The sequence below is a fragment of the Galeopterus variegatus genome, unplaced genomic scaffold (genome assembly GCF_000696425.1).
Source record: "Galeopterus variegatus unplaced genomic scaffold, G_variegatus-3.0.2 Scaffold48, whole genome shotgun sequence".
NCBI lineage: Eukaryota > Metazoa > Chordata > Mammalia > Dermoptera > Cynocephalidae > Galeopterus > Galeopterus variegatus.
The window spans coordinates 870,393-883,987 of NW_007726159.1; the positions used below are offsets into that span (position 1 = coordinate 870,393).

Consider the following 13,595-nt stretch of genomic DNA (forward strand, 5'->3'; position numbering starts at 1 on the left):
TTTTAAAAATATGTTATTTGGCAGCTGGGTGGTACAGGGATCCAAACCCTTGACCTTGGTGTTACAACACCATGCTCTAACCAACTGAGCTAACTGGCCTGCCCAAAATATGTAATTTGAACATGCCAGATTGTATGCAGCATATGAAGTTAATAATAAAAACAAACATTTGAGAACCAATCACTAGACCTAAGAACTAGGTCCGTACTAACATAATTAAAAGCTACCTCTGAGTGCCTCCCTGACCCGTATTTCTGTCTTTTCCCAACCCTTCCTGGAAGCATGCCAACTACTCATTTGGTGGCCCTTTGGACCTTAGCAGTTTTTCAGTGGGTGTCATTTAATTGTTTGTTGTATGAGCCTTTGAGACTCAGGATCTACACACAGTGGCTCAGATTTCTGGATTTCTTTTTCAATCACAGAATCATGGAATTTTCAAAGGAAATGCATAGCAAAAGATGAGATCATGATAACCACCAAAATAATTTCTTTCTTCTTTGTCATTAGGAGTTGGAAGAATTTCTTGATGAATTCAGTGTAGAATGTTAAATCTTGTTGGAGGTTGAGCTGAGTGAGAGGAAGATGTTAATGCTCAGAATTCCTAATTCCTATAACCGTTTTTCTACCAATGGATATTTGAGGTTTTTTTTTCAGTTTTTTTTTTTTTTTATCATGAAGAATGCTTACACTTGGTACACATGTACAAACATTTTTATATTATAAAGTTCATAATTGCTCATCGAAGGGCATGCAAATGTTCAGCTTTACATGATAATGTCAGATTGCTTTCTAGCAGGATTTTACCAATCTAAACACCTACCAGTAGTATATGTAAGAACCACCACGATTGCATGCTTTTTGCCATTGTTTGGTATTATCAACATTCCTAGTTTTCAATATTCTAAATTTTGAAATAACTTCTCATGTGGTTCTGAAGTTGTATTTCTCTGATGGGCAGTGAGATTCTGCATCTTTTCATATATTTGTGAGTCTTACAGGTTTCCTTATCTGTAAAATTCCATTTAAGTTTTTTGCCAATTTGCTTACCATGTTTTTTTTTATTTGTAGATGTTCATATATAGTTTAAAAACTTATCTTTAATTTGTTTTTTGTTTTGCAAATATCTCCCAATTTGTGGCTTGTCTTTTAGTTTTCTTTATTGTGTCTTATGATAGACAAAAGTTCTCAGTTTCCATGTAGTCAAAATATTCACTCTTTTCTTCTTTGGTTAGTATGCTATATCTCTTGTTTAAGAAATCTGGAGGGCTGGCTGGTTAGCTTAGTCTGTTAGATTGCGGTGTTGTAATATCAAGGTCAAGGGTTCAGATCCCCATACTGATCAGCTGCCAAAAAAATTAAAATCAATCAATCAATCAATCCTTCCATCATGAGAGTGCACAAAATAATAGTTTTCTGCTGTAATTTCTTCTAAAAGTTTTGATGTTGCCTTTCATATTCATATTATTAGTCTATCTTGAATTGGTTTTACATATGATGTGAGGTAAGGATCCAGTTTTATCTTTTTCCATGTAGATTATTCCAGGACCATTTAATTGTCCCTCTTTTCTCATGGATCTGCATTGCTTCATCATTACATGGGTATGTCTTTACATGCATTGGTCTGTTTTAGGGCTTCCTATTTTGTTTCATTTTTTTCCCCTCATCAATCTTGCCAAGCATCTATTTATCTTAGTGTTTTCTAAGAACTAGCTTCTGACTTTGTTGATCCTTTGTTTTATCTTTTTTTCTACTTCATTATGTGCTGCACTTTATTATCTCTTTTCTACATTCTTTGCGGGGTTTTTTTTGTTTTTTTGTCTTTTTCCGTGTCCGGCAACGGATCGCAACCCTCAGTGTTGCCTAGGATGTGTTGAAATCGCCCATGACAATGGCCAATTTGTCAGTTTTTTCCAGTAGTTTTCACAATTCTTTGAGGCTCCCCACCCTCCACAGATGGTGAGTTTTAATTTGTCTTGTCTGGATAGAGATTTAACTTGCTCTGAATGTTCCAGAGTAGAGAGAGACTGGGAGGAAGAACAGGATGGTCAACATCTATTTGGTATAATTTCCCCCCTCACCATCTCTGAGAGAGTAGCATATTTACAGTACTGAACCTGGAGGCTGAGTTTTCCTCAGGTTGCTTTGGCTTTGGTGCAGACCTGGAGTCTTGATTCATTTTGCTATTCTTCCTTTCAGACTCCTTCCACTGGCCTTTGTTCTGTCCCCCTCCTGGACCATACTGAATTTCCCACTTTTTCCTTTTGGGACACTTACCACATTTACTTTATTTTCTTCTTTCCTTGATGATTCTTCCTGAGAGGGTTGAACGGGAACTAATTTTCCCCACCACTTGTAGGGAATTGCTACCCCATGTCTGGGCAGTGAGATCAAGCAGAAGGATTAGCAATTCTTCTGGTGGAGGGGTCAGCAAGGCAGCTGATGAGGTTTGGAGGCATAGAAGTTGGGGAGGGACAGTCTTCTGCCTTACTGAGTGTTTGATTTTCCAGAGACTTCTCACTCTCTCTCCTTCCTGCATCTTGGTCTGACTTCTGACAGAAGTGAGTGAGGTCTCAGTCTGAGATGACTCAGTTCCTATCCTTCACCATTCCTGTTCCTGAATTTCATGACTTTGCCAGTTTGGGTGTCTCTCCTAAGGCCATCGTTCTAGTTTTGGTTCATGTTGCTGACACTGCAGTTTCTCTCATTCCTTCTGTAGCTGCTCTTCTTGTTCTCTCACAGCTGGGTCAACAGGCTTTGTCCCTTTAAAGACAGAAGCTGCTTGACTGGACAGGGAGGTACCAGCACAGGAGTCATCTTCTGTAGGAGTTCTCCAAGGCTTTAGGTTCAATTTGGGTCTTTGGGAGGGACCTCTATTCTCACGTCTATAATCCTTCTGAGAGTAATCATTTTGGAACAAGTAATTGTCCCATCTGTCATAGTGGTCTTCATAGTGGTTCATGTTTCCTCACTCCTGTGGTGCTCACTACTAAATGCTTTTCTTGGAGTCACAGCCTCTGTCATAGTCTGTGTTGCCTCAGTCATGATAGCAATCCTGGTCTCCGTGATGATCATGGTGATTTGTCTTCAGAGTTATCACCTCTTCTAGGTGGATGGATAGTCATCAAAGCAGCTTATGGCACCGTGGGCTCTCTGGTCTCTATTTTGTCAGAATACTGATTTCTGTCTCTGCCAAAAGAACAATCATCTCTGTCTTTATCCCATGCATGATCAGCAGTGACCACTCATTCTGCTACCTAGAGACTCTACATTGAGGCTCAGGGCACTGAGCAGGGACTTTCAATCTCTCTGGGTTTCTGGGTTCACATGGTGAATGCACTGATTTGTAATCTTCTAATGAATTCCTTAATGGAATCTTCTGTTATATCACAAGTCAGGTGCCCTAAGTAGAAAAGCAGTGTAGGATGGGAATTTGGGAAGATAACAGCCTGTGGAGTGGCGGGCAGTATACAGCGGTCAGTTGGATGTACCCTATACATGTTGTCATCATTACTGTGCCACTTAGTTGAAATATCTCCTTTCAGGTTATCTGTTTCATTGCTTCAGCTGACAGGTTTGGAAACATATGCTTCTCCACCAGTACTACCATACACTCAGCAAGAGAGTCTCAGGGAAATAGCCTTTCACTTATTTTTCTTTTTTGCTGAGGCCACCATGTCAGGAGAGAAAGAGAGAATGAAAAGTTAGGGTTTTTTTTTTTTTTTTTTTAAGCATGCAGAGTTGTAGTTTTGTGTCTATTTACCAAAGTGAACCTTGTATTAGTTTCTGTGTTTTCCTTAATGGTGTTGTTTTGTCTGCCATTATACCTAATTCCAGCTTTCTTTTTGTATTTGCCTGGTGTGTCATTTTTTTTTTTTCAATTTTCACATTAATTTTATCAGTATCTTTATTTTGTAGGTGTCTCTTATCTTTGAATTTGTCTATATCCATTGTGATTATTTTTATACTTGGACTCTTACTTTGTGCTTTCTGGTAGGCTTGGTTATTTATGCTTTTTAAACCCTTTCCTTTCTAGCCTTTTTTGGATTGATTGTTTTCTTATTCTGTTCTCTTCTACTCTACTAGTTTGGAAATGACACACTCTAATTTTTATTCCTTTGTGATTAACCTTGAAATTCTACCAGGAATACTAAGCAGTTTAAAGTTAAACCAGATCAGGGAGGGAGGTTTTGGTAAGGGGCAACAATAATCAACCACAATGTATATCGACAAAATAAAATTTAAAAAAAAGAAGTTAAACCAGATCATAATCTCTCTGCTGAACAATGCAAGATTTTACAACATTAACTCCTATCTTCTTTCTCTCCACCCTGCCCTTCAACTTATGTTTTTCATTCTTTGTTCCATATTTTAATGTTTATAGTGTTTTTGTTTAAACACAGTATGAGACGTTGTTATTGTTACTTTATTCAGATAGTGTTTATTTAGATTTACTTGGTACTTAGCAGTTTCTTCATTAGTCTTTGTGCCTCAGATCGTCCTTCTGTGGTAATTTTACTCTTTTATGAAAAACATCCTTTAGATTTTCTTGAAGTAAAGGTCTGCTATTGATAAACTCTCCCATGGTTTTTCTGGATATATCTTAATGCCTTCAGTGTTCCCCAAGAAGAATTTGGGTTGCTATATAATTTTTAATTGTCTTCATAATTAAATGATGTTTGTAAATTTTGTTCTGCTTTCTGTGCTTTCATTGTTTCTGCTATAATTTTATTGTCTTCTTTCAAATATAATCTCTTTTGTCTCTGGCTGCTTTTAACATGGTCTCTGTTTTTGTGTTCTGCAGTTCTACTACTGTATGTTCAAGTACGAATTACTTTATATTTATCCTGCTTCTTTTACATATATTGTGTTTCTTACAATTATGGATAAATATCTTTCACTGGTTCTGAAAATTAAGTCATTTTCTTTTCTAGTATGATATCTCCTCCTTATTTTCTGCAATTATGAGTAGAGATATATGGCAGATCTCATTTTATCCTTCATGTCTTTTAACCTCTCTTTGGTATTTTCTATCTGTTTATTTCAGTGCTGTTTCTAAATGATTTCTTTCAGATGTATATTCAAGTTTACTGATTGCCTCTTAGGTTCTAAGTTTTAAATCTTTCATTTATACTTTTTTATTTAAAAAATCCTATTTGGTAAAATAATTTATGTAGATACTCTGTCTTCAAGGAAGTGGCATAACTGCCCCTCTCCTTTAGTGTAGGGTGTTCATAGTGATTTCCTCCCAAAGAGTGCAGTGTGGGAAAGGCAGAAAGAGTAACTTCACAGTGGTGGAATCTAATAAACACTACCTCAGCTGGATGATCAAGGTCAACGTCAACAGTCGTAAATCATGTTGATAGCATGTACCCTTGATGTAATGTGATGAAAATGGCACTTTACATTTGTGGCCTTCATTGTAAAAACCAATAACCCTAGTTTAATAATGAGAAAATCGTCAGTTGATGGACGTTTTGCAAAATATTTGAATAGTACTCCTCAAAAAAGTCTTAAGAAACTGTGACAGCCAAGAGGAATCTAAGGAAACATGACAACTAAATGTTATGTGGTATTCTGGATGGGATCCTGGAATAGAAAAAGGGCATTAGGTGAAAACTAAAGAAATCTGAATAAACTGGACTTTAGTTAATAGTAATATATTGATATTGGCTTATTTATTATGGCAAATGTGGCATACTACTACTAGTAATAAATGTAGTATACTGTATTAGTCTGGTTCTATTTTTTATAACAAAATACCTGAAACTGGGTGATTTATAAAGAAAAATTTATTGCTTACAGTTTCTGAGGTTGGGAAGTCCAAGTCCATCTGGTGGTGGTGACAGTGACCCAGGGGTCTCACATTGCAAGATGGTGGGGGCAGAGAGACAGACTCTCCTCTCTTCTTTTAAAGCCCTTAGAACCATGCCCCTGACCACCATTTTTAATCTAATCACTCTGACATGGTCCTACAATCTAACACCTCTTCAAGGCCCTACCTTTCAGTTACTATAATAGGATTTCCCACCCTCTTAACAGTCACAGTGGGAGCCAAGTTTCTAATATGTAAAACTTGGACACAATTCAAGTGTCAGTGAGTTTTGGGGGAACGTAATTCAATCCACTACACATACTAATAGCAAGATGTTAATAATAGGTGAAAAAGGTGTGGGGTATATGGGAACTCTTTGAACTATCTTCACAACTTTTCTGTAAATCTGAAATATTTTTAAATAAAAAAATTATTTCAACAAATTCTGTTTTTTTTTTTTTGAGTATAAAGTGCATTTCTATAGTCTCTTGCTTGGCTGTGTTTTCCTTTTATTTTGGGGGGGTGGCTGGCTGGTACAGGGATCTGAACCTTTGACCTTGGTGTTATCAGCACCATGCTCTAACCAAGTGAGCTAACTGGCCAGCCCTTTTTTTTTTATATATCTTTTATTGCTAAAACTAGTTTGTAAAAGTCTGTATTTGATAATCATAATATTTAAGATCCTTGGAGGTCAGAAACTTGTTTTTTGTTTCTGCTGACTCTCACTCATGGTGGCTTGTTTTCTTATAAGTTTGATTTTTTAAATTATAGACTCAGATTTAGTTGCCTTTCATCTTGGGTAATCTCAGTGGCTTAAATTGGCTCCTTTTCTGAGAGCACATATATTTGCTTCTGGTGTATGTTAGAAGTTACTCTTGACTTGGGCCCTAACTTAATATGGGAGTCTCAGCTCTCTAACCTTGCAGCAGGCCCAATACTTTCTCTCCTCATCTCAGTGCTACTGTCAACATACACATTCAGGACAGCAGTCTAATTTTTATTTTATTTTTTGCTTACTGCTCATCATTTCTATAATTTCAACTCAGTTCCTTTTTCTTTCTTTCTTTTTTTTTTTTTTGGCTACTGTTATATGGGGTGGTAGGTAGCAGGCTTGATAGTTTTCCATACTTCTTGAGAACATAACAGTGCTCAAAAAGTAGTGCGTTTATTTTAATTTATCCAGGACCTACCTGTTTGTGTTAAAGTAGGAAGGCCTTTCAAAATATCTAGTACACCAGACTTCTAGAAATTAAAACTTTCAATTTCCATTGATTTTTTTCATTGTTCATTGACTTATATTTAAGGGTTTCGTTTCCATTAGTTTTCTCATATGAACATGACAGCTGATGTACCCTCAAGTAGATGTAATTCTTGAGCCTGTTTTCTCAGCTGTGGAATGAGAGCGTTGGCATGAAGGAGGTGTCAGAACCTGTGGATATACGTTAACTATAGTCAGTTAATTATATAGTAAGCAACTGTTTATATTGTCCTTTTACACACACACACACACACACACACACACACACACACACACACACACACACACACTCTCTCTCTAAATAAGTGAAGAGAGTATATTTTAGTATTTTAGAGTATTAGGTCCCTGAATTTGGGGAAGGATCTAAGTGGTGCATAGAGAAAGCGACAGAGAGAGAAACAAGATAAACATTAATATTCATTAATATTTCTCAACCTTGCTCAGAATGTTTCACTTTATCTTTAGGAGGTTAAGGGTGGATAGAAACTGAGCCTTGAGATAGTTGTCATGCAGAAGAAAGCTGAAGTAGCTCTGCTTTGTATATTATTCAAAAATTAAAAATTGGGGGAGGTGTGGGGCAGAACTAGAAAAAAATTATCTCTGAAGAGAAATGTGCAAGATTTACTAGAGACATAACTGATGCAATATAAAAACCTGGACTGAATACTGTATTTTAAAAATTTCAGTAAAGGGCATTGTTGGACTTGATGAAATTAGAATATGGAGTGCAAAGCTTAAATAATCTAAGATTAAATGATAGTAATGTACTAGTTAAATTCTTGAATTTTTCCATCTTGGGAAGGCTATTAAAAAGAAAGAAAAAACTTTCTGAATTTGATTATTGTACTGTGGTTATTTAAGAGACTGTAGTTAAGGGATGAAGGGGCAACATACTCAGGTGGCTCAGATAATAAATATAATAATAAATATGTATTTATTTATATATTTATGTTTAAATCAGTGTGTGACCTTGGATTCTTTGTATTATGGTTTATTTTGTTGCTCAGATTGACTCATTTATGGTTTATTGGCCATTTTCTTCTACAATACTTATAATACTAAGTCATAATTTTAAATGGAGGACAGTCATGAACTTGTTAACATGTAATGGGTTAAAAATAAATGTGGTTTATTAGTTGATTCAAACAATTTTAATCACCTCGAAAATTACAATTTCTTTTCTAACACTGAATAAATTAACTTTTTTATAGGTTTAAGCTGAATTTTGGGACATGGCCACTGCTTCACCAAGGTCTGATAGTAGTAATAACCGCAGTGGAAGGTTACAGCTACAGGTAACTGGTAAGTTATTTTCATAATAATGTAAGATGGTGATTCCCTGATGAATCTTTCTTTTGAATCCTAATTCAGCAGACTTATTCTGTAAGTAGCATTTCTTTTAGATTCATACAATGGTGTATATGTTGCAGTATGCCTCAAAGGTAGATGCCCTCTAAGAATATTTTATTAGTAAATATTTATTGAACCTAGGCTGGATGAGATGAGAAGATATATCCTATTTAGTGGTGAGAGAATTTGGGTTTTTGAATAAGTGTCATTAAGTTGGTCTCTAAATGATTAATAGGATGGAGCAGGATGCTGAAGTCCACCTTCTTTTATCCATTAAGCCATTTGTTCAATCTTTGGGCAAATATTTGTAAAGTTGGATTACATATATAAAAACACAAGGCCCTAGTTCTACAGGAATTTACTGTGTAGTGGTGAAATAGATTTGCTTAGTATTAATAGCTACCATGCAAAGTGATCATTAACTGGGTGTGGTGAGAATTTAGAGGAAGTTGTCCTAGGTCTGCTTGGGATTGGGGATGGCCTGTGGACACAGAAGAATGAATAAGAGAAAGACTCACAAAGAGGGTCACACTTTAATTCTTCCAGGAAGAATTGGAGTTCATCTCAACTTAGATTGGCAGCAAAGAGCATTAGGAGAGAGAACAGCATCTGCAAAAGCATGAAAAAGCTTGGTTAGAGGATTTAGATAATTCATCTCATTAGTTGGAATATGTAATTCAATGAAGAGTGGTCCTTAAGCCAGCAATTTTACTTCTAGAAATTTACTTTGCTGATATTTATATTGTTAATATTGTTTATAATAGCAAAAGACTGGCAGCGGAATTCTAGACAGACAATGAAATGAAATCAGTTAATATGTATATCAGTAAGAGCAAGCTCTAAGATAATATCATTAAGTGAGAAAGTATAGGGTAGAGTAGTGTGTATAGCGTGCTACCATGTGGTTGTAAAAGGCAGGACTGTGCATACAAGGTATTTGCCTCAGGAGGAGTGGGATTAGTGGTAAGGGTGAGGAGATAGACTGTAATTCTTGTGGTACTCATTACCTTGAGGTTAGCTGTTGTTTCTAGTTTTCAGTGAACAAGCTAGGAAATATTTATTGTGTTAGAAAGCAAAAAAACAAATCCTTAGTTCATGTTGATATTTCCAATTAAAAATAATGACTGTAGTTTCTATTTTTTTCTATTTTTTTTATTTTTTATTTTTTTCCTTTTTGTCTTTTTTACTGACCGGTAACGGGATCGCAACCCTTGGTGTCGCGCCCGTACCGGGGACCGGCAACAGGATCACAACCCTCGGTGTTGCGCCCGCACCGCGCTCAGCCAGTGAGTGGGAACCGGTCTCCACATGGGATCTGACCCCTCGGCAGGAGCGCCGCTGCACTCCCAAGCGGTGCACTCTCCAGTGCGCCACCGGGCCGGCCCATGACTGTAGTTTCTAAATACCATTTTCCACTGAAAGGGAAAAAAGATATTTTTATTTAATTTGATCTGATGTTTGTATCTCTTTTCTTTTAACCCAAAAATCATGATTTCAGGTAACATTAATATAATTATATCTGTTTTATCCTAACACACACAGAAATAGTTTCAAAATAACAACATTAAAATTACTGGAAAAAAGCCCATTCGTTGCAGTATAAGATTTCTTTGTGAGTTTTATCTCCTTAGGGTATATAAAAATACCATATTTCAAAGTAACTTAAAGTAATTCTCTATTGATTATGCCACCAACTTGATAATCAGCTAGGTTCATTGTTTTTGGTTATATTTTTTATTTAATTTTGTTTTATAACCATGTAAACATTTATGTAGTTCTAGAGGTGAGTTTATTTTCTTTTTTGTTTGTGTGTATGGCTGGCTGGTAGGGGGATCCTAACCTATTACCCTGGTGTCACAAGACTGTGCTATAACCAACTGAGCTAACTGGCCAGCCCTTAGAGGTATATTTAAAGAGATCTGCCGACTCAGTCCCATTCTTCCCACTTGCCTCCTTGCCCTGCAGGTTAACATTTTTATTACTTTAGGTTTATCCTTCTGTTGCTTCTTTTTGAAAATATAAGCAGATATGTACAGTATATGTATCATACCTCTCCCTTCTGACCCCCCAGTTCTTATGTACTTTTCTGTACCTTGCTTTTTTTCACTTAACAATAATACTCTAGAGTTTGCTCTATAGCAGGATATCCCATATAGCTTTTAATTGTTGCACAGTACTCTATTGAGCAGATGTACCAAATTAATGCAACTAGTCTTCTATTGATGGACTATATTACAAATAGTGCTCCAAGAAATAGCTTTATGCATATATTTATTTATATGTTTATTTCATGCATATTATTATTTTTGCTCATGTATCATTAGGATAGAATAAAATTGATGTATCAAAGAGTAAACACATGTAATTTTGCCAATTATTGCCAGATTCTTCTCCATAAAGTTTGTGCCATTTTGTACTTCTACCAGCTATATATGAGAGTGTTTATTTTCCCATATCCTCACCAACATATAATCTCAAATTTTGGATTGTTGACAATTAGATAGGTATCTTAGAGTCATTTTAAATAACATTTTTCTCATTATGAGTGAGGTTGAGCCATAAGGGATATTTGTATTTCATTTTCTCTGAATCACAGGCATGTGTATTTTGAAATGATCTCCAGATGATTCTGATATGTACTCCACTTGATAACCATTTACATAATTCCTGTACTTCTCCTTTTACTGTACATAAGAAGCTTAGAGCCACATTTTCAGTTCATTGTAACTTGTATAGGACCTATGGCCAAAATATGTATCTTTCCTCCTATATATGAGTTCTCAGAGTAACAAAACCTAATCTGGCTGATTTGAGCCAAAAAGGAATTCACTGAAAAGCTATTAGGTAGCTCATAGAATCAGAGAAGTCTATAGAACCAATTGGAAAATAGGTTAGGACCAGGGGAGTCTAATTAGCTGAGATAATGCCACCATAGTATTTATCATTTTGTTACTGTTCACCTTTGAAATCCAATTATGCTCTTAGGAAATACTGAACTTGGACTGTGCTAAATGGCCCCATGTTTTTGTGCCTTACTTTACTTTTCTATTCCTTTCCCCTTGCTTTGCCTTTCTTTTATTTTGTTGATCTAATTTTTAAAATAAAAAGCACCTTAAAATCCTCAGTCTTACTGATTTCACAATACTTTGTGGAATAAATATTACTCCTGATTTATCAGTGAGGAAACAGAATCAGAAGCATTAAGTGCCTTCTGTTGGCTATGGGAAAGCAACCAGGGACTTAGGACTCCAGATTGTTGCTCCTTTTATTAGATAACAGTGACCTCTGTATATTGATTTCTCTTTTATTTTTTGAAATAATAAGTACCATGATTAGGGCTCCTCTCCTGTTGCAGTCTGGCAGTCTAGAATCTGTAAACTAAGGTACTCTGCCTTAAGCCACATTGTTTAAAAAAAATCCTTGTTTACTTTTATTATTACCTTATTTCTTCTTTTTTTGTCTTCTTTTTTTTTGGCAGCTGGCTGGTACGGGGATCTAAACCACTGACTTTGGTGTTATAACACTGTGCTCTAACTAACTGAGCTAACCAGCCAGCCTTATTCTTATTCTTATTTCTTTTATAACCTGTGTCTGATTGGCAGCAACAAATAAGAATACTGGTCATGGAAAGCAGGAAAACTATGATGGAAAAAAATCAAACAGAAAACTGCCTACCATAATATGGTAATATACTGTAGTATACCATGTACTTAATAAGCATAATAACATACAGAAGTGTATTATCTTCAGTATTTTAGATTTCAGACTTTCAACAGGAAGTATAAAGTGTGCAAGATGTATAAAAAGGATGACTTGAACTTGAAAAACTAATGGGCTGTCATTTCACATTTATAGTTTTTTAGCTATTGTATCTTTTAGTACTTTAATAATTCTACTTTTAAAATAAAAATTTTAAGTCAATGTGTCTTATTTCTGTAACGATGGTAAGAATTTCAGGTTTCACTGTATTCTTTTCAAATGTTTCAACATTAGTGGAATAATCTATCTTTTCCCATTGATTTGAAATGTCACTATAATGTACTAACATCTGTCAGTTTTAATTATTTTTCTTTTATAGTACTTTTAAGAAAAATTTTGGGAGAAATCTCCTCTCGTTATTTTGCAGTTTAAAATATGCCTTCACTGTTCTCTAATTTTCCTTGCTTTTTATTTGAATTTTAGGGTGTCTCTCCTTTTCTTCTGCCCCCAGGAAAAGTATTCAAAACCAGTCAGTTGGTGTTTTTATTTAAAATTAATGTACTAAATTGAAGGTAATTGAAATTTTTAAGTGTTAAAATATTCAAATCCAGAAATATATCATGTCATTTTCTTCAAGTCTTTTATGTCCATCAGTAAACTATAACAGTTATTTTCACATGTATCTTATATATTTCTTAAATTTATTACTAGATTTTTGGAGGGAGGTATTATTGCGAGTGGTATTTGAAAATCAAACTCCCCCTCCCCCCTACATGACTCTCTTTTTTGATAGATTTTCAATACTTCTATAACCTTACAGTAGCGGACATTCTGTGTATAACACCAAAGAAAACTCATTAAGTGGGAAAATAAAACTTACCCTATGAATCTCACTAATTAGAACAACTATTTGAGTTGATAAGACTGTCGTTTAGTTACTTAAAATTGTAGTATTATAGTTATTTATATACACATTTTGACAGTATATTATAAATTCCTTGTGAAATTAAAAATTATCTTTTAAAAATCTCTTTTCTTACCTTGCCAGCTTCTAGTATTATTGAGCACTTTGCCAATTAAAGGTATACAATGGATGTATTTTGAATGGATATGCAATTAACTCAGAAGAGTTAATACTGTACAGTCAGGAAGAGTCACCTTTGTTGGGTGTCAGGCAGTCACTGATGATGATAGTGCTTTCCATGTCTTCACTCACCAATCCTAAGAATTAGGTACTATTATTCCCCTATTTTCCAGGTGAGAATATTGAGGGACAGAGAGGTTAATTGACTTACTTAAGGTCAGTATTCTAGTAAGTGGCAGAGTTAAAATATGAACCCAGACACGTTCAACCCCGTGCTTTTAAGACCATCCTATACTTTTTCCTTCTTCCAGTGTTCTTCTAATGTGTAGATAAGTGGCACTCTTATTCAGAGTGAAAAATCTTGATTGGAGGATTTCTTAGGAGAGAGCAAG

The 13,595-nt window shown here is 35.3% G+C and overlaps 1 protein-coding gene and 1 pseudogene across 1 annotated transcript in view; one reads left to right on the forward strand and one right to left on the reverse strand.

The window, feature by feature from the left end:
* Window positions 1–2,074: 2,074 nt before the first annotated feature.
* LOC103590446 lies at window positions 2,075–2,959 on the reverse strand (annotated as a pseudogene).
* A 5,327-nt stretch (window positions 2,960–8,286) lies between these two features.
* Window positions 8,287–13,595, forward strand: part of WWP1 (WW domain containing E3 ubiquitin protein ligase 1) — an 80,123-nt gene continuing 74,814 nt past the window's right edge. Inside the window, exon 1 of the mRNA XM_008572599.1 lies at window positions 8,287–8,372. Coding sequence (XP_008570821.1) covers window positions 8,303–8,372 — 70 coding nt within the window. The 5' untranslated portion in view covers window positions 8,287–8,302. The remainder of the gene's footprint in view (window positions 8,373–13,595) is intronic.